We start from the raw sequence: 25,592 nt of genomic DNA, 5'->3' as shown, positions 1-25,592 counted from the left end.
CCGGCAATCTTTGTGCTTTCCGAAGGGCCTTTGAATATTTGCATTTGTGCAAGACAGAGAATCCACAATTATTCTCCTCTTCCAGAAACAATCAGGGACAAATGTGGTTTGATGACAAGCATCGACATGGTCTGATGACCGCTTATCAGGAGACAGACTGTTTGAAATGGACCGCTGGCTAATTGCCATTGTTCCGGAACAGAGCTTTGATCATTGGGCTAAATCGTGGCGACCCCAAGGAAGATTTATTCTTTCGGTATCGCTGAGGCCATGATTGTTTCTTTTCTCCACATTCTTTTCAGTCTAATAAAGTGATTGCAAAATTACATCAAGCATTGTGATAACGACCTCCCTTCACAATAACTTGATTAAAACCAGTATGAATTGTCTGTAGGGTGTTATACCCATGAGTACATAGACACCTGCATATTTAGTATCTAAAAAAAGAACATTCTAATTATACAGACCTTCATTAACACAGAAAGCTTGGTTGTTGGTTGCACAACCAATCATACATGAGCACCATCCTCCCGAGGTGACAGAAGAAGTTTCAAGACTCAAAATAAGAAAAGGATTTTCTTAGAGAGAGAGAGAGAGAGAGAGAGAGAGAGAGAGAGAGAGAGAGAGAGAGAGAGAGAGAGATTTTTTTTAAATAAAAGTTCCAGGTTTGTGCACTGATGCAATAGAATGATCATATACTGGGTTCCTCATAGAAACTTCCAGTGAACCATTCATAAAGTAGTGTGAAGAACATTTTAATAATCTGAATAACTGAAAAACTTTTGTGCAATGGAAAGGTTCCATGGACGTTAAATGTTAATGGAACCATAGATGCCAATAAAGAAGCTTTTTAAGTGTACAAAAATTGACATTTCACTTGTGGGTTATCATTTGATTTGAAGTCAGGCTAATTAATGTTAAATGACAGAAATCATCTGAATTCTGTTATTCAATCTGATATATAACATTTACTCAAAATGTTATAACCCACCTCACATTCTTTTACAGCTGTCTCTTGACATGCAGTTTTTTAGGGATAAGTTAGATTTAACTTTTGATTTAAATTTGTAGCATATAAATTTTTAAGGCAACACCAGGCGAATATGGTAAAATATTAACTAATATATATCCCCATACTTCCCCAGTTGATTACATTAAGAATGGCAAAAAAAAAAGAAAAAAAAAAAGACATATATATACATATATATATCTTTTTTTTCTTCTTTTTTTTTGCCATTCTTAATGTAATCAACTGGGGAAGTATATATATATATATATATTACACATTTTCTGAAATGTTATGTTTAAATATGCAAATGAGGCATCATCTAATTTAAAATGTACTGATTTGCATACATTTCTAGAACAAAAATCTAAACATTGGATGAAGCCAAGTTTTTAAAGGAATTTAAAAATTAAAATTTAAAACATTTAACAAAAAATTTAAAGGAATAAAATGTTGTATAAAACCAGGCAAAGTATATGAACAAACCCCTCTGTAAAAACCTTCACAATATAGATAGGAATACAACTATAACATTTTGTGTGTGTACGTGCTACTGAAGTGGAGATTTCGGACAAAATTATAATTTTTTTTTTTTTAGAAAACGGCCTTTAATGATACTGTCCTTGAAGTCTACAGACACAAAAAGATAAAGTGCTATAAAAGTTACACATAAAATAGTATTTTGAATGTTTTTTTTTTCTACTAGTCTCTCTCAAAAAAACTCTTTATGAAAAGCCAAAAAGCACAAAATCTCAAAATTGACAGACGCATGAAAAAACATGTTTTTGTCTGCAGTGCCTCACCTTAAAGGATTAGTTCACTTTTAAAAAAAAACTTTTGCTGATAATTTACTCACCCCCATGTCATCCAAGATGTCCATGTCTTTCTTTCTTCAGTCGAAAAGAAATTAAGGTTTTTGATGAAAACATGCCAGGATTTTCCCCCATATAATGGACTCCAATGGGACCCAAACGGTTCAAGGTCCAAATGACAGTTTCAGTGCAGCTTCAAAGGGCTTTAAACGATACCAGACGATGAATAAGGGTCTTATCTAGCGAAACGATCGGTCATTTCAAAAATAAATAAAAAAGTTTAAGTTTTATAAGCACAAATGCTCGCCTTGCTCTGTTCTGTGATGCGCGTTCGTGACGTCACGTAATACGCAATTACGTTGAAAAGGTCATGTTTGACGTGTTTACAAATGTGCGGAAGGAGGACCATATACACATATTCAAATGTATTTGTGTCAGTTTATCGATTAAAATGCCCATTTCGTGTGCGTATCCTGGGTGCATTAATATTAAAAAGCCTAAAAGAAAATTTTCTTCAGGACAGACATTTTTCAAGCGTGACCTTTTCAACGTAATTGCGTATTACGTGACGTCACGAACGCGCATCACAGAACAGAGCAAGGCGAGCATTTGTCCTTATAAAACTTAAACTTTTTTATTTATTTTTGAAATGACCGATCGTTTCGCTAGATAAGACCCTTATTCATCGTCTGGTATCGTTTAAAGCCCTTCGAAGCTGCACTGAAACTGTCATTTGGACCTTGAACCGTTTGGGTCCCATTGAAGTCCATAATATGGGGAAAAATCCTGGAATGTTTTCATCAAAAACCTTAATTTGTTTTCGACTGAAGAAAGAAAGACATGGACATCTTGGATGACATGGGGGTGAGTAAATTATCAGCAAAAGTTTTTTTAAAAGTGAACTAATCCTTTAAGATTAACAGCTCAAACAACACTGGATTACAAAGTGAAAAAGAGTGACAGCATTCCCATTCTCTTTTCGGCTAATTAAGGTTTACCGATCATACTTATGACAAAATAGGTTGGAAAGCGCTGGTCTATTCCACCTACACCATGAGGAGGAAAAACCCTACAAGGGTGTTCACCAGTTTGAAAATTTATTTTCATATAAAAAGACACTCTATGAAAACAGTAGAGGACTACTTTGTACAATCTTATGTATAAAAAACTTAAATGGTGCAAGGAGGATTCTCTGTGATAGCCATCTTCTTTAGCCAATGGGATTGTGTGTGCTGGCAAGGGAAGGATCCAAAAGTTTCAAACATGTCAAGCCATGAAGAAAACATCCTGCAGATCAGGAAGTCCAAGGAAACATATTCATTCTTCAATACGTCCACACTCAGCTGTTCTCCATTCATTTTCCGACGATCATCCTCCTCACAAAAATACATCTCATAAACTGTATGTGACTGTAAGGCCATTCTCAAGTTTTTTTTTTTTTTTTTTTTTTTTTAAAGAGTAAAACATAAATCTGTTCAAAACATAGTTAGTTTAGTAGGATTTTGGGGTGTAATTCTCCAGCTTCAATAAGTAGGGCTCTGTAAACGTCTATGGAAAACCCAACACTCATATACAGAGACAGACATAGAGTGGAATGACAGAATGTTGAAACGGTCGACGTCTGCATCAGACAAAATAGTAACAAAAACAAAACAGGCACTGTAAATGAAGCAGGGTTTGTGTACAGCTGCGTGGTTGAGAAGAGAACAACTCGTAGAACTAAAATAGCTGACTCACCTGTTTGGTTTGTCATACTGATCATTCAAGACAAGGCTGCAAATCGCTTCAGAAAGAGAAATTACATCACTTCCTTTCACCCAAGACTTTGTCTAAATTCCAAACATTACGAATTTGAAAAAGTCAAATTTGATTGGCCGGTGCGTCCAAAATCGCATACTAAGTAGGGATTACATTTGAAATTTGATTTACTTTGTGTCTGTATAAAAGTGCATTCTTGGGTAGTATGATTGAAATTTGGATGTACTACATCTGCTGTGTTGCTTCGCTTCACTTCCATTCATAAATCCTCTCTCATGGCCTCATGGGATAGTAAAGTGTCCATCGAATGCACACTTCAGAAACTCACCAGAAGTAGTAGGATATACTATGTATTCAGAGTCAGACATACTACTCCTTTGCCGTACTGTTTTTCAAATACTATATAGGCCTAGTAGGGAAGTATTCGATTTAGGACGCAGATATACAGTCCAACCACATTTGAACTTTTTACTTTTTGCAACACATAACCTTGATGCTTTGGCTTCTTCAGGAACTATTTTCATTGGTGGAAAGATATGCAAAAAAAAAACAAAAAAAGAAAAGAAAAAAAAAAAACAATTTTAGTCAGAAACTAATGTTACACAATATTAACGTCTTGTTTATTGAACTGTTAAAAGCAATATCACAATTACTCAACAGTACTGAATATCAGCACAACTGTGATCATCTTTTGCCATCGCTGGCTCATGTGATATTGCTTATCCCAAATATGAGAATAATGTTCAGCCTTTCTTGACTGCGGTTGAGAAGGGAGGCGAAAAACTTGTTTTAATTGCCGTGGTGGTTTGGAGATATTTCATGGGGACGAGGCAGCCCATGTTCCCCATTAGTGCAGATTACTTGCAAAGGTTGAAATGGCATGCTCTAGTCTTGCCATCTGTGCCTATATGATATGCTGACTTCAGGGATCTTTGAGCAGATGAAATTCGCGCCAAGTAAGAAAATGTCAGGACAAATCGTTATTCCCTCAAGATAATTACCACACCTTTTTCTCTCCCTCGTTCGCCCTCTCTTTCTGAGTCTCCGTGTGGAGTTACATCAGCCAACACAACTAATTAACGGGTTATAAAGAGGAGCGGGTTGGCAAAGATGACCTCTTCAGTCTGCTTAGCATTAAGCCAACTGATAAACTTCACAGTCTGAGTGCAGAAATAAGTTTGAATCGATCACTGGTTTTCAAATGAAAACATCACAAAGGGCTACTTTTTGCAAGAGCAGAAATGTAGAACAACTTAAAGATAGAGAAGAAATGTGGAAACCTAGCACCATCCCTGACAGCAGACCTTTGTGTTGGTTCAAAATGGAAACGCTCTCAGCTGGAAGTGTGTCTCTTACTGGATAAGCCCGTTCTGGAACACCAAAGCTCTTTATGACTGGAATGTGGATTCTTTCGGTTGCTTTGTGCAGGATGGATCAAAGATGCTTCCCTGGTGCGAACGGATGTGGATTTGACATTAATTTTTTTCTGTCAAGCATTTTGGAAAACCTAAACAAAACACAATCACACAGCGGTATGACAATAAAGACCTACTTCCACCCATAAAAGGATACCTGAAGCTTAGACGTACAAAAAAAAAAGACATCTTTTAGAAAATGGAATACAAAGAATAATGGACCAAAAAATTTCAAAGCTAAAATAAGCATATGAGTACAGTAGGCCTGATGCAGAGAACAAAAACGCAGAGGATGGCACATATTAATGAATGCTTTTAAAATTTCCTCTCCCCTGGAAAAACAAAGCAAGAAAAAAAGAAACGGAACTTGAACCATCCAAGGAATGAGAAGACAGAAAGGAGGAGAAAAAAACAACAAAAAAAAACCCTAAGGGGTTATTAAACAGTGTGCGAATCATCAGTACTGATTTTTTTTCGTTCCTCTATAAAAAGAAGGGTGCAGAAATATTATTTTTTTAAATTCCCAAATCATCAAACAGGTGAAAGAGAATCCTTTCTGGAGTAAAATCAAGACAGGAAACAGTTTGTTAAAAATGTTTTACCATACTCTCCGGGCCCCACTCTTTCATTTAATGTCTCTGTGTGAAAATATAGAATAGAGCACTCTTCATCTCTGGTCTGTCCTCACACCTGTAAACAAGTACAGAATCCTTTAGAACACGTCTTGCTGAAGATCACTGACAGCGTGAGTACGTAAGAGGGTTTAGTTGTCTCTAAGTTTGTTTTAGGTGTGTGTTCTCTTCACACTTCAGTCTGGAAGTCTCCTTCGGATGTGTCAGGTGTGTTGGCTGGGGATGTGTCCCAGGGTTTACTGCGTAACTCCAGTATGTCCTTATGTTCGTTGGAGCCACACATCTGCTCAGGGATCATGGTCTTAAAGCCGTCCCAAGATCGCTGGTCGTCTGTGGTGGACTTGTCCTGAATATGCACATACAAAAATTTGAATTAAAACCTGAGCATGAAAGTTACTCACCTTCTTTAACCTCAAACATTCTCTTACACAAAGTATCATGGTAATCATAGTTTTTAAAGATGCATATATTTCCAGGAACCCATTCGATTATATTTTTAGAAATGCATTTTATCACAGTGGTGGCTAACCCAAAGTTATACAGTATACACACTGAAAGATTTCTTTTTAAATTCATATTTTTATTCTGCAAATACGCACTAATTGATCAAAAGTGACAGTAAAGGCATTTATAACGTTACAAAGGATTTTTATTTCAAATAAATGCGGTTCTTTTGAGCTTTCTATTTATCGATAATTATCTGTGGATTCAACACGTTCCAGATGTGGGCCGGATCTGGACCGACACTATGTTGCTGTCTGGGTTAGTTTCCACAAAAAAAAAAAAAAATAAATAAGCAGCGCAACTGTTTCCAACATTGATAATAACAATAAATGTTTCTTGAGCAGCAAATCAGTATAGTATAATGATTTCAGGATCATGTGACACTGAAGACTGGAGTATTGATGCTGAAAATTCAGCTTACACATTGGCCACCACTGTAACAACAACACACTTATAATAATTGACAGGAAGCAGATCCCATTTTTTATTTTACAGTGCTATAACAATATCACTCATAACTATGGTATTCTGGAAGAAACTATCACTATCATGGTAATTTTTAGACCTGCCAGGAGCATCGCAAGGCTGAAAAACAACATTTTATCTTGTCTGGGCCGTAACTAATGGAAATGTGCTCAGGCATTTGTAATTCGCATTTAACACGCCTGAATGCACGTTACAACAGAAGCATAAAGACTAAATGCCGTTATAGTCTTGCTACATTACAACTCGTCTATACAACATATGGAGCGACTTGCTCATCGGCATTAGTGGTGACCTGTGCTGCGTTTTATACCCGGCTATTCCAGGTGTTCATTACTTCAGATGGCCAGAACACATATCTTCTCCATCCCATTGAGACTAATGATGTATCCTACAGCTATACGGCCTCTTAATGCTAGCTAAATTGCATTATACAGTAGGGGCAGATTAATCTAATCACATACAAAGAGTGAGGAAATATGAAGTTAGGATTGTAGAAATAAAAAAAAGAGAGAGACAGCCAGAGCCAGGCCACTCGAAGGGAACTCTGTTGAGACCTGACGAATTCATCTCGCCATTTCCCCTCCTCTTGAATCTATTCCCAACTTCCCTCGAAAATGAGATGAATGAACCTGCATATCTCAAAACGTTTGAGGCGATCAATTACAGGGTTGCTGTCGGCTCCCCCTCAGCTCAAACGCCCGCTGATTGCGCGTGTGACGGATTGGGAAGATTGGAAAACACCACGTAAATGACTCGTCTGTGGTATGACTGAGAATAAGTTTCTCTGCCTCCCTCTTGTTCGTGAGTGTTTGTGAAGGGGGGAGGCTTATAAACTCCTCAGGGAAATGAAAATATGAGCACTCACACACACATACACTAAACTCAGACATGCACATTATAACAATATTTCCAAGCAGAGCAGAATGTCTTCTCTTTTGGCTCTCATTCACAACCTCTGGTTGAGTTTGTTGGCTCGTGTAAGCAAGTTTCCATCCACAAGGGGGCGATAGCAGCCTGATTATAATTCACCCAATGTAACAGGCTGACAGTAGGCAAAATGGATACAAAAAGCATAATCTGGCATCCAATTTGCATGCTAAACGCTGAAGAAGGAACATTTTGTCGAGCAGAAGTGTTGTTAATGCTGAAGAGGAGCCCGACTTTATTCCTAAGAGAAAGCTAACGCGATTGTGCTGCTCTTGCGTATTTCCTTTCCCCTCCATCTCTCTTCCTCTCGATCGCTCTACTCGAAACAACCTTCCTTCACTTCCTCTCGCTTTCTCTATCTCTCCTCATCAGGATTTTCTACTTACACTCGAAGAATTCTTTTCACCTCCGGCAGACGAAATGCTCCATCGCTTTTCCCTCTGTTGCAATAAAAAATGAGGATGGGAGGAAAGAAAAATAAAGGAAGAGAGACAGAGAGGGAGAGAAAGACAGGCAGAGAGCACAGGGTGAGAGAGAAAGAGAGAGAAAATGAGGGAGGATCACAGTCACAAAACATGTCTGAGGGGAAGCGATGTTTGTTTGAATTTTTGTTACCTTGATGGAGGAGTCTGTCTACAGATTCAGTCTTGGAGGCTTGCGCGCTCCATCCCCCATATTTCTTTTGCACACAGACAGAGACGACTTAAACGTCTACAGCACTATGCTCAATATATGACAAGAGAGGTGACTGCTAACTTCAGCATGTATGAACCATGTCTGTATTGAAACACTGCAGTAGAGGAAGAGGAAGCTTAGCACTGCACGCTAAAGGGAAGGAGATTCTGTGAAGTTTGGAGGCAAAAGGGACATGGAGATTCAAATCCTGCTGCTTACCTTCTAAAGCCAGGCTCAGACTACAGGAGTTTTTAAATCTGAACTGATTGTAAAATCTGGTTGCATCACGCACATAAGGAGCATCTTCACAGATTTTCTTCTTTTAAATCTCAAACCTGCACACATTACAAGATTTGAAATTCGTGGTGCATCACATACTACAAGATATTCTCAAAGGGGTCCTATTATGCCCTTTCAAAAAGTCCTGATTTTGTTTATGGGGTGTACTAGAATATGTTTTCATGCTTGATTGTTAAGAAAAATAATTATTTTTCCACATATTTTACATTATTACAGCACCTCTCTCCGCAGTCTGGCTCAAACAGGCCGATTTAGATGAAGCCCCTCCTTTCGAGATACGAAATGTGCTGTGATTGGTTAGCTGGCCCAGTGTGTTGTGAATGGCAGCGTTTAGTGCGTGTTCGGAAAATGTCAACCCCTCCATAACTGCTTCTGTTCTTCTGTTGTGTAAATATAAATAAAGATGGCGTCAATTTCAAACCAATTCGAGTCTGATTCAGACCCTGACAGTGTTAACGAAAAAGACGAATTTCTTGCACGGATTTTGCAAGCACGGATTTCACAGGATGTTTCAGAGTGGTATGTTATTAGAAATTTTCTTATACATTATAGATACAATGTTATTCTCCATTTAATCATAATATTTGTCAGAAAACTAAGGTAAAAAATTGAATCGATCACAAAACCATAGTTAATTCTCCTAAGGAGCAGTGAACCATCTTACAAAAGCAACAGAAAACAAGCTGTTCTCCATAAAATGTGCAGCGCACAGATAAACGTTGGGGTTATACTGTTCAGGAACAGTGTTTAAAATCAATTTTAACCACTCTAATTTCATCAGCCTTAGGAAGGTCAAACAAATGAGTTTTGGAAACGGGATGAAAAAATATCTCTTTGACATAGCGACAACACTGTCTTCTCTAACGCAGCTCAACCAGGCCTCTTCCCCTTTTTCGCATATTCCGGGGGTGGATATTATTTAAATGAGGGACATTGTGACTTCATAAGATACGGAAAAATCATGTTGTAGTCCAAACAAGCCATTCGTTGTAGTTCTTGAAAAGGGGATTCTGTTAAATAAAATATCTCCTTTTGGAGTGTACTTTGAGCTTTGCAACCTTACAGATCTTTTTTTATGCTCAAACAGCAACCTCACACACTAGTTGAAAAAGTGAAAAAGCATAATAGGACCCCTTTAAGATTATCATACCAGATTTAGCACCTCACGTGATCTCATGGGGAAGCGGATGTAAACAAAATGGATACTGTGTCGTGGCAACTTGCTGTAGACATTATATGAGGAGACATTATAAATATAGTTGTGTTGATGCCTCATTTTGACCAGTTGTTCCTTCATCTCCATTGTCCAGCCATATAGCTGCTTGTTGGGTTTGATATTGTTGAGGAGGCCTTGATGTGTCCGTAAGCAGATCGGAAGATTTAAGATTTGATCTGTAAACGCCTAACATCATCAGACCATCCATCTGGGCAGAACATCGGAACCGGCCAATGTCCTGGACGCGGATGGTGTAAATTGGGCAAAAATCGGCCTGAAACTCCTGTAGTCTGAGCATATGCTTACTGAAATAGAACCTTATTTGTGACATTTCAGTCCCTCCAGGATTTCACAATTTTTTTTGTGTGATTTTTGCGATCAAAATGACTGATTTTGTGGTGGTAATTTACAGAAATTTGTGAAAATTTTTTATATTTTATAATTAGGACATCACATTTACCATAATAGTATTATGTCAGATGCACAATAGTCATACATGACACAAATCACAAACAAAATGCATAAAGCTTGTTTATTTTGGTCTAATCAAATTCTCATCAAATTAACTTTTAAAACAACCTATGGGCAATTTTTCTACCTGAACTATGTAAATATTAACAGCAGGTGTAGTAATTTATACTGTAGAACTGTGTGTAAATCCTGAGTTGAGGGGTGCTAAGCTGCAGTAGGCAACCAGTGCGGCGTAGCCACGCAATACGAAGTGACCGTTCGAAAGGGAACTACTCGGTTACTATCGTAACCTCAGTTCCCTGAGAGTAGGGAACGAGTATTGCGTAGCCGGCCGCACTATAGTAACCTGGCAAGTTGTCGCTTCAGCCGTTAAACCTGCTAAAACGGCGTTTTTCGGGGACTAATATCTTTTACTGTCTACAGAGCCCGTCTTTCTCTGCTGTCTATGACTAATATAGGCTAAAATTACTACACCCCCTTGGCGGGCTCTGACGTGTAATGGCGTGATGCTAGCTCATTGGCGCACACGTCAGAGGCGCCCGCGCCATTGGATGTGCAGTTGCCGCAGCACAGCCAATGAGTGAGCCAGACACTCACTGTGCTAGCTGTGCAGCTGCAAAATGCGTTTTACATTATAGGCTTCAGTAAATCGAGGAAAATGAGTTTCCCCTTTTCCCGCAACATCTGTATCCACGTAAAAATGCATTGAAACTTTAATTAAACTAGAGATATTTCAATTGGGTGATTATAATTTAATGTTTTGTGAGGTCTTTTTCATTTTTGTGATTATTTTGCGGTTAAATTAGGAATTATGCAGGATTGCAAAAAATTGCAACATTTTGTTGATTTTGCGTTGTATTCAGCGATCGCAGAATCGCGAAAAACTGGAGGGACTGACATTTGGAACGCTCAATATAGTATGTAGAAACTCTATATGCAGTGATTAATGACATAGTAAAAGTATAAAATAGTAAAAAAAAAATTGTTAAAATAGTTCATTCTAGATAGATTTTTTGTTGGTCTTCCTTTGTACTTGCGTTCTTGAGTTTTGGAATTGAATGTCGCTTGATGATGACGTAGTACGAGAACACAATGACGCAATTTCGAATGCAATGGCCCAATTGTTTTCATTTGTCATGCGTGTCCTTGCGATGAGGCACGTTTCTGCGCAAGTTTGATATGAGGCTGCCTTAGAAATTAGTCAACAAAATGTTTCTGCCTTCCTTTTGGAATCAGGAGTCCACTTATGATGCTGTTTTAAGCCGCCTTTCCACTGCACACGACATTCGCATACGATTGTCGCATTTCGCCCCCTAGTGTCAGTCGCACAGAACTTTGAAATTGGTCGTGAAGCAACCGTTACCCTCGGCTATTCACAATGGTAAAATGAATGATTTTAATTAATGTAATGCATGCATGAATATATCCACACAAAACAAATGACCCTCAATACATCAAAAATAAAAACATAGTAGATTTTATAGAGCTAATCAATATAAATATTGATTTAATAATTCAAAAATATTTTTTTCTGCCATAATTATTAATAACTGCCATTTTACAGAAATAGCGTTTGCAGAATGACATTAAAGTGCTAAAATATTGGTAATTCTAGCTTCGCGATCATAGTTTTGATTAAAATACATCACATCTGGTCGACCGGTCGCATACGGTCTAGCCGCAGAAGTTCAGATATTTCAACGTATCCGAAGCTCAAATCGGATCCGAAATTTCTGCATACGCATATGATCGGAACTCCACGCAGCTCCCGTACTACTCTCTATTGGAAATGAATGACCTCAGGTCCGACGGCTGTCGTTTGTCGTGTGCAGTGGAAAGGCAGCTTTAGTAGGCAGATCACTACATTTTGGAAAATAGCTATTCTGTCTTTACAAATTATTTACCAAATCCTTACAGAGAACATAACGGATTAATGTAATTTAAAAATGGATTTCACTCTCTAACTCTCTTTTCTGTCTCCTGAAAGTGGTCATGGGTATGAATGACATCAGCAAAAACACATATTGTCTGTGGCTGCATACGAAATCGCATACATCCCAACCGAATTTACAGCACTCATAAAACAGTAGGCAAAAAGTACTCGGATCGCCTACTTCTTCCGGGGAGATTCTGAAGTGTGCATACGATGGACACTTTACTATACCATGAGGTCACGGGAGAGGATTTGTGAATGGCGGTGACGCTGGTAGGTCACATGATAAGGGCAACATGGCTAATGTAGTACATCCAGATTACATTCATACTACACACATTCATACCATATAGAACATACTTTTTTAGCGGTCACAAAGTGATTACTTATTCAAAATAAGTACCTTCTCAAGAGAGTATGCGATTTCGGATGCAGCCAGTGTGTCTGAACTACCCTAGAGTGCTGATGAAGCATATGAAAATGAAAGTAGGAATCACTCCTTTGATTTCCCATATCCTTTCCTGCATAACATTCAGTCATAATTCCATCTAGCATTTTCCATTCTTTTTTACCCACAAAAGTTAGTTTATACCCAAGAAAGATTCGCCATTAATGTTTCTACAGAGTTTACAACTGTATCTCTCCTCCACACAAAGGCACTCTTTTGGATTCAAGGACTTAGTAATAGGTGAGTGCAGAAAGAAAGAGAGGCACATCAACACAGCAGTGACCACAACCTACGGTATGTGTCCAGCACACAAATGAGAAAGCACAGGTCAGATAAGAAGTCGGCTGTTGCACACTGAAGCAAAGGAAAGATGTGAAAGGAGCAGTGTCTACAGCAGCAGGGCAGCAGGGGAGAGCAAGTTCAATCACTGTGGGAGTTCTGTACTGGTCTAGAAGTTTCTATGGAGACTATATGACTATAGGTTGGAAAGGACAAAAAGAAACACTCTCTATGAGTGCTGTGGCTCAGGCAAAATGCTCTCTGGATGAGATTTTTTTTTGGTTACCTTTTCTCTGTTTGTCGCCCTTGGGTCTGCTGACTGCCTGGCTACAGTCAAACTATGACAGAAAACATGTAGTTTCAAACCAAGGAAAGACAAAGACAGGCAGCAGTGCATTATGAACAAAAAACAAACAAATGCAAAACAATGTAGCAACAATAAACAAAATCATAAGCAGTAGGTCAAAATCCAGAAATAAAAGCATATAACAATCACACTAAAAAATGCTGGGTTGTTTCAAACCATGTTTGGGTCAAATATGGACAAACCCAACCATTGGTTTAATTTTTTTAGTTAAATTGAAACTTTTTCCCCGCCAACAAAAAACCATGGCCCACAGAATATTTTGTTGTATGAATATCTAAACATGCAATTTATCAAAAGAAAGAACCCTCTGCTTTGAAAATGAAATCTATAGCTTAATGCATTCTTTTTTCATAAAAAAGCAACACTTTGAGCAAAAAGCTGAGAAAATCGTGTTTTTGTCAAAGACTACATCTGGATGGGATTAAGAACGATGATCAAAACATAGATGGAGTAGACTGAGTCCATCAACACGCCCAACGCTTGCACAGTCCTAACCACTTCCTGGGTCGACATTTCACTCAGTAACATTAGGCTGTTTTGATTTAAATGCTGTTTATTGTTGATGATCACATTATTTTTCATATGCATCTGCTTACAAGAGATCACTCGTTTCTGCTTCTTCTTTGTCTGTGTTTTGATCTGGAGATACTGTACTCGTTCAGGTGATGCCTAATAGCGCCCCCTGCCTTATAACAGTGATAACACAGAAAAACGTAAAATCTCGTCAATGGCAGGGAAGCGTTTTCTCATAAAAGACAAGATAACTCATCAGTGGCGGGGAAAGAGTTAATCCACATTTGACCCAAACATGGGTTGAAAAAACTCAGCATTTTTTATTTTTTTTGGAGTGAATGGATTGAGTAAAACAACATGGGTGTGCAACACAGAAGAGGAATGAGTATAGCACGACAAGGCCTTTGTCAGAGATGAGTGTCTGGGGTAATGGTGCGTTCAAGTCATGTCAGAAAGATCGTATTTACGATTTGAACGCACATGAACTCCACCACAAAGTCATAATACAAGTGGGAAACTCTGGATTTTCTTTGAGACTCGATACGAGTTGGGGGTGTGTCAGTGAGAAACATGGCGGAATACCACAAAACATCTAGGTTTTTAGCAGTGACTTTTCATTTACAATGAAATAAACTAATTGCCTGTACAAAATATAATAGCCAGTGTTGCCAAGTCTGCAGTTTTCCTGTGGAATTGGGAAACTTTTACATTTGCCATGGGTTGTTTTACTTAAATTAACTGGTGCTAAAACACCGCAGACAGCATGCGCGTATAAACAACGCAATCTTAGTGAATTCTCCCCTCTACATTTATACATTACAGGAGGAGATATCAGTGAGCTTTGGGGTCCCCAAACCAGAATAAATGGCCAGAATGTTGGCATAATAGACAGATTAGTCCATTTGTTTCAGTGAAATGTGTGTTTCTTAACTCCAATACAGTATTAAAATATGATCGGATAACCACAATAAATGTTGATGTATACGGTCACTTTCATTGCATACATGACCTCTGTGTTCCCTCCATTATAAAGTTATACATTATGTATAAAGGATAATGCGCTAAAAGCCTTATCTGGTCTCTCTGCCTTGACAACTACGGCTGAGTTATACAGCATTATGTCAGCTTGGCTAATAGTCTGTAATCTATTCTACTCTGTTCAATGTTAAAAGAACCACAAAAGGGCAAAATGGACACAAAACTGTCACTAAAATTAATATTATCCCTTCTATGTCATGATCCAGATATGAGCCGAGCTACAATACAGCAAGAACAGAGCCCAACATGGCCAAATCTGCAGACATGACATATCTCACTAATTATGTCTTAATTGGCACAGACTGCAAATTAGCATTTTGATGTGTGTGTGTGTGAGTGTGTAAGAGTCCCATCCCAGCATTAAGCCCCTTCATTAAGCTGTTTGATGGTGCATCTGCTTCAAGTTTGGTCAGCACAATACTATGTAAAGAAAATATCATTTTGGGGCTAATTTTGCGAGGACAAAAGGCAAATACAAGACCGCAAAAAATCAGTTATTTAATTAATGCCACAGAGGTCTCTAGATGAAGCTCCAACAAATGAGGAATCTAGAGAGAGATGGTGAATGTCGGGGAAAGCATTCATCTGATACTCGCCCTCACTAGAGCAAATTGTTTCAAACAACTTCACAGTTGGGCTCTGATACCAATAATTCAACTCAACTGCAGGGAAACAGTTTCATCGAGGCATAAGCAAACACGCTAAGATTAGGTAAACACTCAGAACGCGCTTATAATCACACACACTCTGCTGAGTACTGATAAACGTTAAGAGCATAACCTTTACAGCAAGACAATTACAGTATTTGATTCATGAGACCACCTTGCACTGTTACTATACGTTATCAGTGCTATATGGTTTTGAAATGAGCCATTTGTACTAGAAAGCAGTTTGATTAGCACTAGTTGATAGGGGTCACAAAATGTAATCATGGTTTGGATTAAACTTTCAAATTGCAGATGAAGGCCTTTAACACCTATAGACAGTATTGAATAGATGACTCAACTAGGATACATATTTTAGCTGCAATCACATGTTTTATATATATATAAAGCAAGCAATGTTTTATTTTATTATTTTGCCATGAATAATTTGAAACATTAACAACAATTATTGTGGCTAGGGTGTTCTGGGTTGTTGCAAGATGGGTTTTTTCACCCAAAAAGTATTCAGGTAAAAAAAAATGTTTTATAATGGCCACAAATTAAGAATTCATTTTCCTGTTTTAGTAAATCGTGCCAATGATTTACAAATATATTCATTCATTTTAGTTAAATCATAGCCACGAATTAAGTAGTTCGTTCCTACGACTTCTTACGAGTAAATCGTGGCCACGTTGAACTAATTCGTTGAACAAATTATTACAATGTGGCCACAATTTGGTAAAACGAGGGAACAAATTATTAAATTGTGCGTACGATTTACTTAAAATGAGGGAACAACAAAAAAAAAATGTGGAAATAACAAAATGTAAAGATCTGAATACAAAATAGAAGACAAAACTTTTTCAACAAAATATTTAAATATTAAATTACAGGGTGGCTCATATATTGGTACATTTTATTTTTTTCAATTTTAATTATTTACTGTGAACGTTCAAGCATTTTTTGAGCAATATGTAGGAATAAACTGTATAATATATGGCAATTCATACTTTTTACTTCCAAAAACCATACATCAATTCTCCTTCCAAGGAAGTGCGACATTTCCATCCGTTGCATTATAAGAAAAATGCCTAGAAATGCATAATTTGAAGCATCAGTCGTGTCCACAACAAATGCGGGTTACGTGCATAAGTTTAATAGTTTTAGGGGTTTGTTCAAATCTTTTATAAGGGAGTAACTGTGGGAGTAAGAGCAGAAGTTTTCAGTTAATACATATTTCAAGAGCCAGACCGTTGCCTTCCTCTGCTCTCAAGTTCCCCGCTGTGTTCATTTGTAGGATCTCCATTAGCATGAATAGATTGAACACAGGGTACCAGTCCTTCATCCATTTGGTACCATATGGGGTGCCTCCGCTACAGCTATCAGCCCATCCAGCATCTTCACTTAGAGGTTAACTGCCTTTCAAACTGCATCAAGCTCCATTCACACTAACATGTGCAATTTAACGGACTGCAAGTGACGAAGGCGCTTCCACTGTTCCCATAGAAAAAAAAAAAAAAAAGAATGAGATGAAGCGAACCCGTGGTACGAACAAGAGATTGAAGTCAGAGTATGTGGGAGGAAAACAGAGAGAAAGACGATTAGATGGAATGGACAGTGCCGTTTATGGATGTGTTAGAGACCCACTAAGCTCACTGTCCTCACCAGCTGTTAGAATGATCTAATAGGATAAAAATCAAGTCTATAATAAGACAGGAGGGGAAAAATGGCTTAGATTTTTCCCGAATGTGCACTCATCTCTTTACCGGCCCAAACACACACACACTCACATAACATGTTTCTGACCAAACACACGTCATCTGAACCACCTTGTTGCTGGAAGAGTATGTGCTTACGTACTTACCGTGTACCAATCAGGTATTTCTCAGTTTTAATGCAGATTTATGGTCACATTGATCAAAATTAGATTGTATGTGTTTATGATCTTTTAAAACAAATGTTGATTAATTCGTACTGAAACTTTTGTGGTTTATATGAATTTACATTTATGGTTTTGTTTTAAATAAAGCGTTAAAGAAAGGGTTTAAAATAGCACAAGCACAATGACAGAGCAAGGCTACAGTACATCACAACATCGCAGGGAATGTTCCACGCCAAGTTAGCACGGAAAAACACGACCTACTGTGAAAAAAACACCCAACATTTAGTCCTCTACACCTCTTGGACTCTACAGGATTTACACGGCACCAATGAGAGCCTCTATAAATCAAGGCCCTGTCACACGGGGCTGGGAAAACGGGGTCTGGTTGACATGCTTACGTTGGCTCTCTTTGTAAACGAAGCTCATTCTCCGTGTTAAAGGCTCGGATTGTCGTGGTGGAGGTGGAGGAGGAACCTGTGAAGGTGGCCGGATTGTTAGAGGGGTTTAAAGACTATACTGACATGGCACTTTTTAGCACAGCTTTAGTTTTTGAGGTAGATGTGGTTTCATGAGGTAGACTGGTCTTGAGGGAAAAGCTCTGCCATTCATTTTGAATGGCTATGAATCCAGCAGGATTGGGATCCACTGTAAAGGTAGTTAAATAGCACACTTATGTCTTTTAGATCATAGTTATCTTCATAAATGTGAAAAACGCTTCTTTAAGAATGAATTATGCCAACATTCAGTGGGAAATCACTCAAACCAGTCCTGACCTGAAGAAGAAATCCAATTAATTGATTGTCTTATAGGCACTGGGTTATTATAATGATTACAAATGTGCAATTTTATTTTTTCAAACTCTCTTGAAACACCATTATGGTTGTAATTATAGCATTGCCAACATATTCAGAGACCTGTGGCATGAAATCAAAATAATTGTATGCTGTAATTGCTTTCCCATTGGGAATCAAAAGGCAAATGTTTAACGCTTCATGACTTGTCAATACTGTCAGAAGGACTCTACACCGTCAAAACATTTGAAAAGCAAAAAGAAAGAGTTTGATCCTCTGTAATGTGAGAACATGAATCTCTGATGCTTGTCTGCACCTATAACCCAGCATTAGGTTGTCCAAACTCTTTGTAAAGAGAAGCATACAGTAATCCATCTTCACTGATAATAATAATAATGTCAAATTTAAAACATTAAAATTAACTGAGCAATCATCAAAATAGTCTTAAAATGCATGTGAAAAAAAAACATGTTTTCTTGTCTGCTGTGTCCTGGGTCAGTTTAAGTGCACATTGATCAATGTTTCAATGCTTCTCTTGACTCCATCTAATTGTCTTTTCTTGACATTGCTTCCCTGTTCGATTTAAGCCAAGGTCTGACTTGAGAGATTGCCAATCCTAGTTTAGAATTTTGGAGTGGCCAATCAAATCACTCCAGTAGCCATTGTCACCCCAGGGCACGCCTCTGGTGAAAAGTAATGTAGCACAACGATCTAAAGGCCTGAACTGAGCCGAAACTCAGGCTGCAGACAGGATGATCCAAATGAAAAGTGAGTGAGCATGTGGCAAATGCCACCAAAGTATACACTTGTCACAAATTGCAGGCAGGTAATTACTCGGTGGGCAATTGTTTTTAAACCTTAATGACAAAAGCCTCTGGACACCAGCATATGGATGTTTGCAATGCTCCTTCCTCTAATAGAACATTAAAGATTCAGCAGTCTAGCTAATGGAAAGATGAACAGTCCGCTCTTTCCAGGGAAAGCAGATAGGAGACAGCACTGCAGAAGGCAGGTGTACTTTGAGAAGCTTAATGGTGGGAGACTGAATATGATCCTACTATTAATACTGTATTAATTAACTTCCAGAACACAAGGCTCGGGGATAAGGAAAGCAGAGAATGCTCTGATAAAGATGTGTTTCCAAACACCAGGTGCATGTACAATTGGCTTTCAAAGTTTTTTTTTTTTTTAACCTCAAGAACCAGAATAGAAACTGTTCACTCCCCATCATAATTTTTTTAAAGGGACAGTTCACCCAAAGATGAAAATTCTGTCATCATTTATTCACCCTCATAACATTACAAACCTGTACGCTGTTCTCTCTTATGTGAAGCATAAAACAATATATTTTGAAACATGGTTTTGTCCATATAATCAAAGTTAGAGGTAGACTTTCATTGCATTATATAAATAAAATGTTTCACTAAGGAAAGTCCACTTATTATAAAACCTTTGATGCATTTTAATCCCTTTGATTTTAAAGCAGTTTAAAATGAATACTGTTCATTTTAAAGCAGGTTAAAGCATCCTTAAAACAAGATGTTTTCTGCCTTAAGTTATTTATATCATTATTGTTTCAGGTTTAAGTAATCAGTGTAGTGCTCCAGTTACTATTGCTTTGAAACTCCTGCAGTGGTGCACATGTGAGCATGGTGATATTGGTGATCATGTATTACAGGGTGAGATTATTTCACTTGGGTTGGGTATAAGTGTGGGGTTTGCAGGTTAGAGGGGTCTTACCTTGAAGGAGGACATGGCAGGGTCCCTGTTATACCTGTCTATGGTGTGGAACTTGGTGGAGTGGTTGAGTTCATGGTACAGCTCTGAGTGTCTTTTGCGAGTGTGCATCACTTTCTGTAAGGAAGGGGAAAAACAAACAAACAAAAAAAAAAAAAAAAAAAAAAAAAAAAAAGCAAAAATAAGAAAGGGCAGGCCAGGGAGGAGCTGGGTCGACGGTAACTGAGTTAAACCGCAAGACTAGGGTGACAATAAACACTCATCCTCTCAAAGGGTGGTGTTCTGATTGGTTAATAAAACTGATGGGTATCAAGCAATATTAAAGCTCTCTGGTCAGTATAATTTCCTACTTACAGACACTTCCACCAATTCCCAGATTTAAATGGAGGTGGTTGGAAAGACGTTGCAGTCCTATTACTAGGAATGGGAGAAAGTGCAATGCACAATATGATGGAATAAGTCCCGCCTTCTAAATAAAAGAGCCAATCGCTAATATGTAAAGTCATCGCGTCACTGCAACTGCTGTTAGAAGCTCCGCTTGCTGTCAGTCAGTGTTCTGAGATGCGCGCTTATGACTGCACATGCACATTGGCTGGTTCAACCTGAAAAATGCAGGTTTATTGTCATGATTTAAGTATTTAGAAACAACATTTATGAGACAGTTGTTGTCAGATTTCATTGGTGAAGAGATTGAAACTATACTTGTCTGACTGAAACAGCTGCCTAAGAGGCATTTCAAAGATGGCCGCAGAGCAAAATGACTTGCCTTAAAGGGACTTTGTTCGCAGTCACAGCTGGTTTTTGCACAGAGCCGACATTGAGCATTGCTCTAACCTGTGAATATCAGCACTGTTCTCATTTAACATCTATGTGATGCGGTTGATTTCTAAGCAAAAATGGAATTTTAAGTTTGTTTACCATTTATTTTGTTATCTTGGGATATCTTTGTTTTAGGGCTACCAACGTTAAATATGTTTATGATTAAAGCGTAACTCTCGCCAAAATGCAACCTAGGGTCATTTTGTTAATCTACCCGAGGCAAACTTTAGTTTAAAAGCATAATTAGAATGGAAACGCCACTTTTAAGTTTGACCGTATTTTCGTTTCCAGTCAAATTGCCTTTTGAATGGGAGTGCATGGGGCACTTCTATGATAGCATCAGCTATTTTTAAAACACTAAGAAGGCTCGACACAACATGAATCTTTGCTCGAAGTATCACCAGGGGCTCTACACATGAACTCGAGCATTGAGAACATTGTTTTTGTACACAGAGTTTACTAAAAAGAAAGATTTTAAACAACTCACTGTAGCTTTTGTTGTTTTCGTCTGCCGGCATTTTGTCAGTCAAAAATAGTCAATCTTATTTATTTTTTTTACACAAGGGCAATACAGATTTTAGTTGAATATTTAGTTTATTTAAGAGGAATTTAATGCATTAAAACTAAATGTACCACAAATGATTATATTTCAACTATTTTACATTTTGAAATGTATCTCTGTAACAACAAAAACTAAAACCTATTTTATTCACCTGACAACCCTAATTTATTTATTGGGACAGAAGGGAGAAGATCTCATGCAGCACTGACTAAAATGGAAAAGGTTATGAAGCTCTAAAAGCATCTGAATGTGTTAGTAACAAGACATACCTCTGTTTGAGAAGAAGCCTCCATACCGGAGAGCAAATATCCAGTCATAAATTAACTTAAGCTTTCAAACATAATTGAAGAACTGCTAGTTTAAAAGCACACAAGTGCGTTCTGGAAAAAATGGATTGGGAGACTTTAGACTGGAGATTTGCTGGATTCTGCCATTTGATCATTCCATGGAGGTGCCCATTCCCTCCAGGCTGCCTCAGTCATACACGTGCAGTCTCTACTCGTCTCATTACGCCGTTTATCTCATTCACACACACTAATGCCACTCACTCCACACTTAAAGAGCTCTACACTGATTCAGTGTTTCTACAGCCTTGATCATGTATTCAGAAATGTAGGCTATAGCCTACTGCTCGTGTATGGTGTTATGTTTAGCCATTATACAACACACATGTTGATGACATATAGAAGATGTCATTTTGAAATAAGGTGAGCTGATTTCTGAAATGCAAACTACAGTAAATGTAATACTATTGTCACACCATATTATTTGGACTACAGGAATTGTGTGTATATATATATATATATATATATATATATATATGTTGTGTCATTAGCTTGTGAGATGTATTCCATCTAGTCTTTAGAAATCGCACTGGGCAGAATGAAGTTAAATAGGTAAAAAAAAAAAAAAAAAAAAAATATATATATATATATATATATATATATAATTATGTAATACTATATACATATAGAGTAGACATATGATAACACTTTACAATAAGGTTAATTTGTTAACATTAGTTAATCTATTAACTAACATGAACTAACAATGAGCAATACATTTGCTACAGTATTTTTTAATGTTTGTTAATGTTAGTTAATACATTTACAGCTGTTCATTGTATATATACACTCACATACAAATGACAAATTATAAAACTATAACAATAAAAGAAAAAAAATCCTGGCAAAGTGGATTGTGTAGTCACCCTATTTTAAAATGATGCTGAAAAAGCCTAAGGAACCAAGGCATGTGAAACACTGAGCAGTTCAGCCATGGACAGGACTGTTGCTAATATACTAAATGCATGATGGGGGAAACAAGCACCAGTGCGGCAACTATCATTGGCTCCTTTGTAAGTCCATTGAAAACTCTCTAGCTAATATTGGACAGAAGCACAAACACCAGTCTATGGACAGATGGGGACGGGTTCTTACCTCAAAGTCCAGCTCAGAGTACCGTACTCTTTTCCTCTGGGGGAAGGGGGAGGGGGAGAGAAGACACCATCAATCACAAGTGCACATCTTTCAGCACCTGAGTAAACTTCGGCTCTGGCGCACATGACGCATTGGTCTCATGCAGGTGCAGTGAGCATATAATACACCTCAGCTGACTGAACTGCGTTTTTCCAGTGGGTGTTTTTTGATGTTTGGTTTCAAATTGAACTTCAGCATGAACATAGGAAAGGGGTATTCACCGTCACCAACATGTGGTAGTGGGGCGGCGTCTTACTGCATAACAGCATTGATGTTAAAAACAATTTTTGTCCTCCATAAAACAGCATCAGTGATGATGATTTTAGCCTTTGAAATTACAAGAAAGTATATGTCTGCATATACTGTAAACAGCAGAAACTATGGTATGTTTGGAAAATGGTATAATATTTCAGAAATATCTCAGTTTTGTAAACATCTCTAATCTTCTGTAAACAGCAAAAAAAAAAAAAAAAAAAAAAAAAAAAACACTTGCTCAGAAGGAACTTGCTCGGTTCTTACAATTTTTGTTTGCACATCTGCATAGTGCAATTTGCATATATAATGTACAGCGTCCAAAATCATTTAAATTCAAATCAATTGAGAAAACCACCTAGCAATACATTTTTCACATAGGCCCTGCAACTGTAGTAGGCAAGTATATGTAAAATGAACAATGTAAACTTTCTACATGTTACCTGCACATATAGCTATCCCCGTTTATTTTCCTTGTTATAATGTAACATTACAAAGCTGGTTAAAAATCGACAATGTTATCTTTTAAGAATATATATTCGTCCTTGGAAAATTTGATAACTTATACCTTTTAGCAGTGACATTATTTAGCAGTGACATGACAACGGTCTCAAAATTATGATATGTCAATTGTTGGCGAGGAACATTTTCCCCCCTTATATTTTCATTTTAATGGCTTAATATGAGGAATAGGACACAGTGATGTCAAATGAAGTTCTATTGAAAAAAATATATACATTTCTGAAGTAATATATCAATTACATAATATATAAACTTCTAAAGTCTGACGACATGTGAATCATGACAAATGTTTTCTTTAGTAGGTGATTTGTGTCACTTTATAGTGAATGGCTCACACACCGGCAAGTGTAAGACTATCCTTCTTAAACCAAGTAGGCTCTATGTTACATGGCAAAGATGGTTTTATACACATTTATTTTCACTTTTAAACAATAATTTTGGACCATGGACATTAATTTGAGTAAATTAAGTGTCATATATGGACTTCTGAGAGGTTTCTTATGTCTGCACCCTGTAAGGCAATCTGAAAAGCAAACAGAATATTTATATTTCCTGCTGTACTAATTGAGGCTTAAAATGCCATACACGTAAGAGATGCAATAGTCTATAATAAAAAGTTTAGGTTATTCAAAACACATTCACAAATGGAGGTAACCAATAGTGTCTGTACACATTCTGTGGCAATTTGTCACAAGCTCAAACTCACTGAACACAAACCAGTCAAGACCTGGGCATACTCAAAAAGGGACGATGAGAGTGAGTCACATTTTATACCTAAGTGTGAGAAGTTAGTTGTTGACAAAGTAAAGGCGTCACTTGGTGAGTTAGGTTACAGCAAGCCAAAGCACTACAAACTCTGCAGTGTTAAAGCCCACTAAAATATCAATACCCAGGAACCTTTTCCTTTGTGACCCCAACCTTACATCACCAAACTTGAGTTCTTTAGAGAAAAAGTTTTAAAAATCACTTCTAAAACTGGTGTATTGCAGCCTTTCCAGCATGATGATTGATATAAAAATGATATGCATGATGTATACTCTAACAACCAAGGCACTTGAGTAATTGTGTGAGACAGAGGCAGAAAGAGAATGATTGAGAAACATTTTCTGTATTTCACAGGTGGTCAACTGCCAAAGCATTAAAACACACTTTTAAAGTCAACATGAAATTAATATTTTACTTCTGTGATGTGATTCAGAGTAAATCAGAGTAACCCCCCCCCCCCCCCCCGCGCAAATAAATACTTTCGCTAACCTCTTACAATAACAAAGGCGTAGGTTGATGATGCATAAGCATTAAGCAGAATTATAGACCTTGTCGTCAAGCTGATGGATCTAATAATGTTTATGGATGAGTGAATACATTGATGTTTTTAACATGACTGTGGTATGAAGCCAGGCGCGATTGCTAATGAGAGACAGATATCAGCGACACACGTGAGTCCCGCGGATATAAAGGAATAAGGACAATTAATTCTACCAAACTATCCAGTGCTTTATTACTACTCACACAGGTCAGTTTATTGGGCTAATTAAACTTGTGAGGTAACGCAGGTTTCACTTGGTCTAACAGTTACACTATCACACTAAACTACATTTGAGTGTGTTGAATGTTATTCTATGTGTTAGTTTGTTGGCTGTATGCGACTAGCAGTAAGCTAGATCAACATTAGAATAACATACAGATCATATTCTAACCTTTCATCATGTTGAACTATATAACATTGATTAGTTTTATGTACATTTGCTCACCTGTCTAATAAAGTACATGCAACACTCTTGACAGAGACGCCACTCGCATCTTTGTCAAGTCGGTCGCGGACGCGGAGCTCTCGGCATCTCGAAAATGCCACACTGATATTGATCCTCGTTTTAATTCTCCTTTCGTCCCAAAGTCTGCTTGTCATGGTCCATAATGTTTGAACAAAACAATAATAGCGTGAGCGTGCCGCTAGGCGTAACCCAGTTGACCCTGTCTGTCGCCATGGTTACTATGGCAGTACAAGCGGAAACCGAGGGTAACGCGGATATGATGCCACTGACTGGCGACTCCCTCCCTTACTGCAAAAATCTTACATAGTTCACCTTTAATGGGAAATGTAAGTTGATAAAATGTAATTTTGCCA

The 25,592-nt window shown here is 37.7% G+C and overlaps 1 protein-coding gene across 1 annotated transcript in view; it reads right to left on the bottom strand.

The window, feature by feature from the left end:
• Positions 1-2,906: 2,906 nt before the first annotated feature.
• The window catches only part of adgrb2 (adhesion G protein-coupled receptor B2), a 298,540-nt gene continuing 275,854 nt past the window's right edge, over positions 2,907-25,592 (bottom strand). Inside the window, exons 30-33 of the mRNA XM_079878265.1 lie at positions 22,655-22,690; positions 19,838-19,951; positions 7,927-7,980; positions 2,907-5,969 (exon numbers count right to left, since the gene is read on the bottom strand). Of these exons, the coding sequence (XP_079734391.1) occupies positions 5,793-5,969; positions 7,927-7,980; positions 19,838-19,951; positions 22,655-22,690 (381 nt within the window). The 3' untranslated portion in view covers positions 2,907-5,792. The remainder of the gene's footprint in view (positions 5,970-7,926; positions 7,981-19,837; positions 19,952-22,654; positions 22,691-25,592) is intronic.

The sequence above is a fragment of the Squalius cephalus genome, assembly GCF_949319135.1.
Source record: "Squalius cephalus genome assembly, chromosome: 8".
Lineage (NCBI taxonomy): Eukaryota > Metazoa > Chordata > Actinopteri > Cypriniformes > Leuciscidae > Squalius > Squalius cephalus.
The sequence above is the reverse complement of the archived record's forward strand: the minus strand, read 5'-3'. Positions and strand labels throughout refer to the sequence as shown.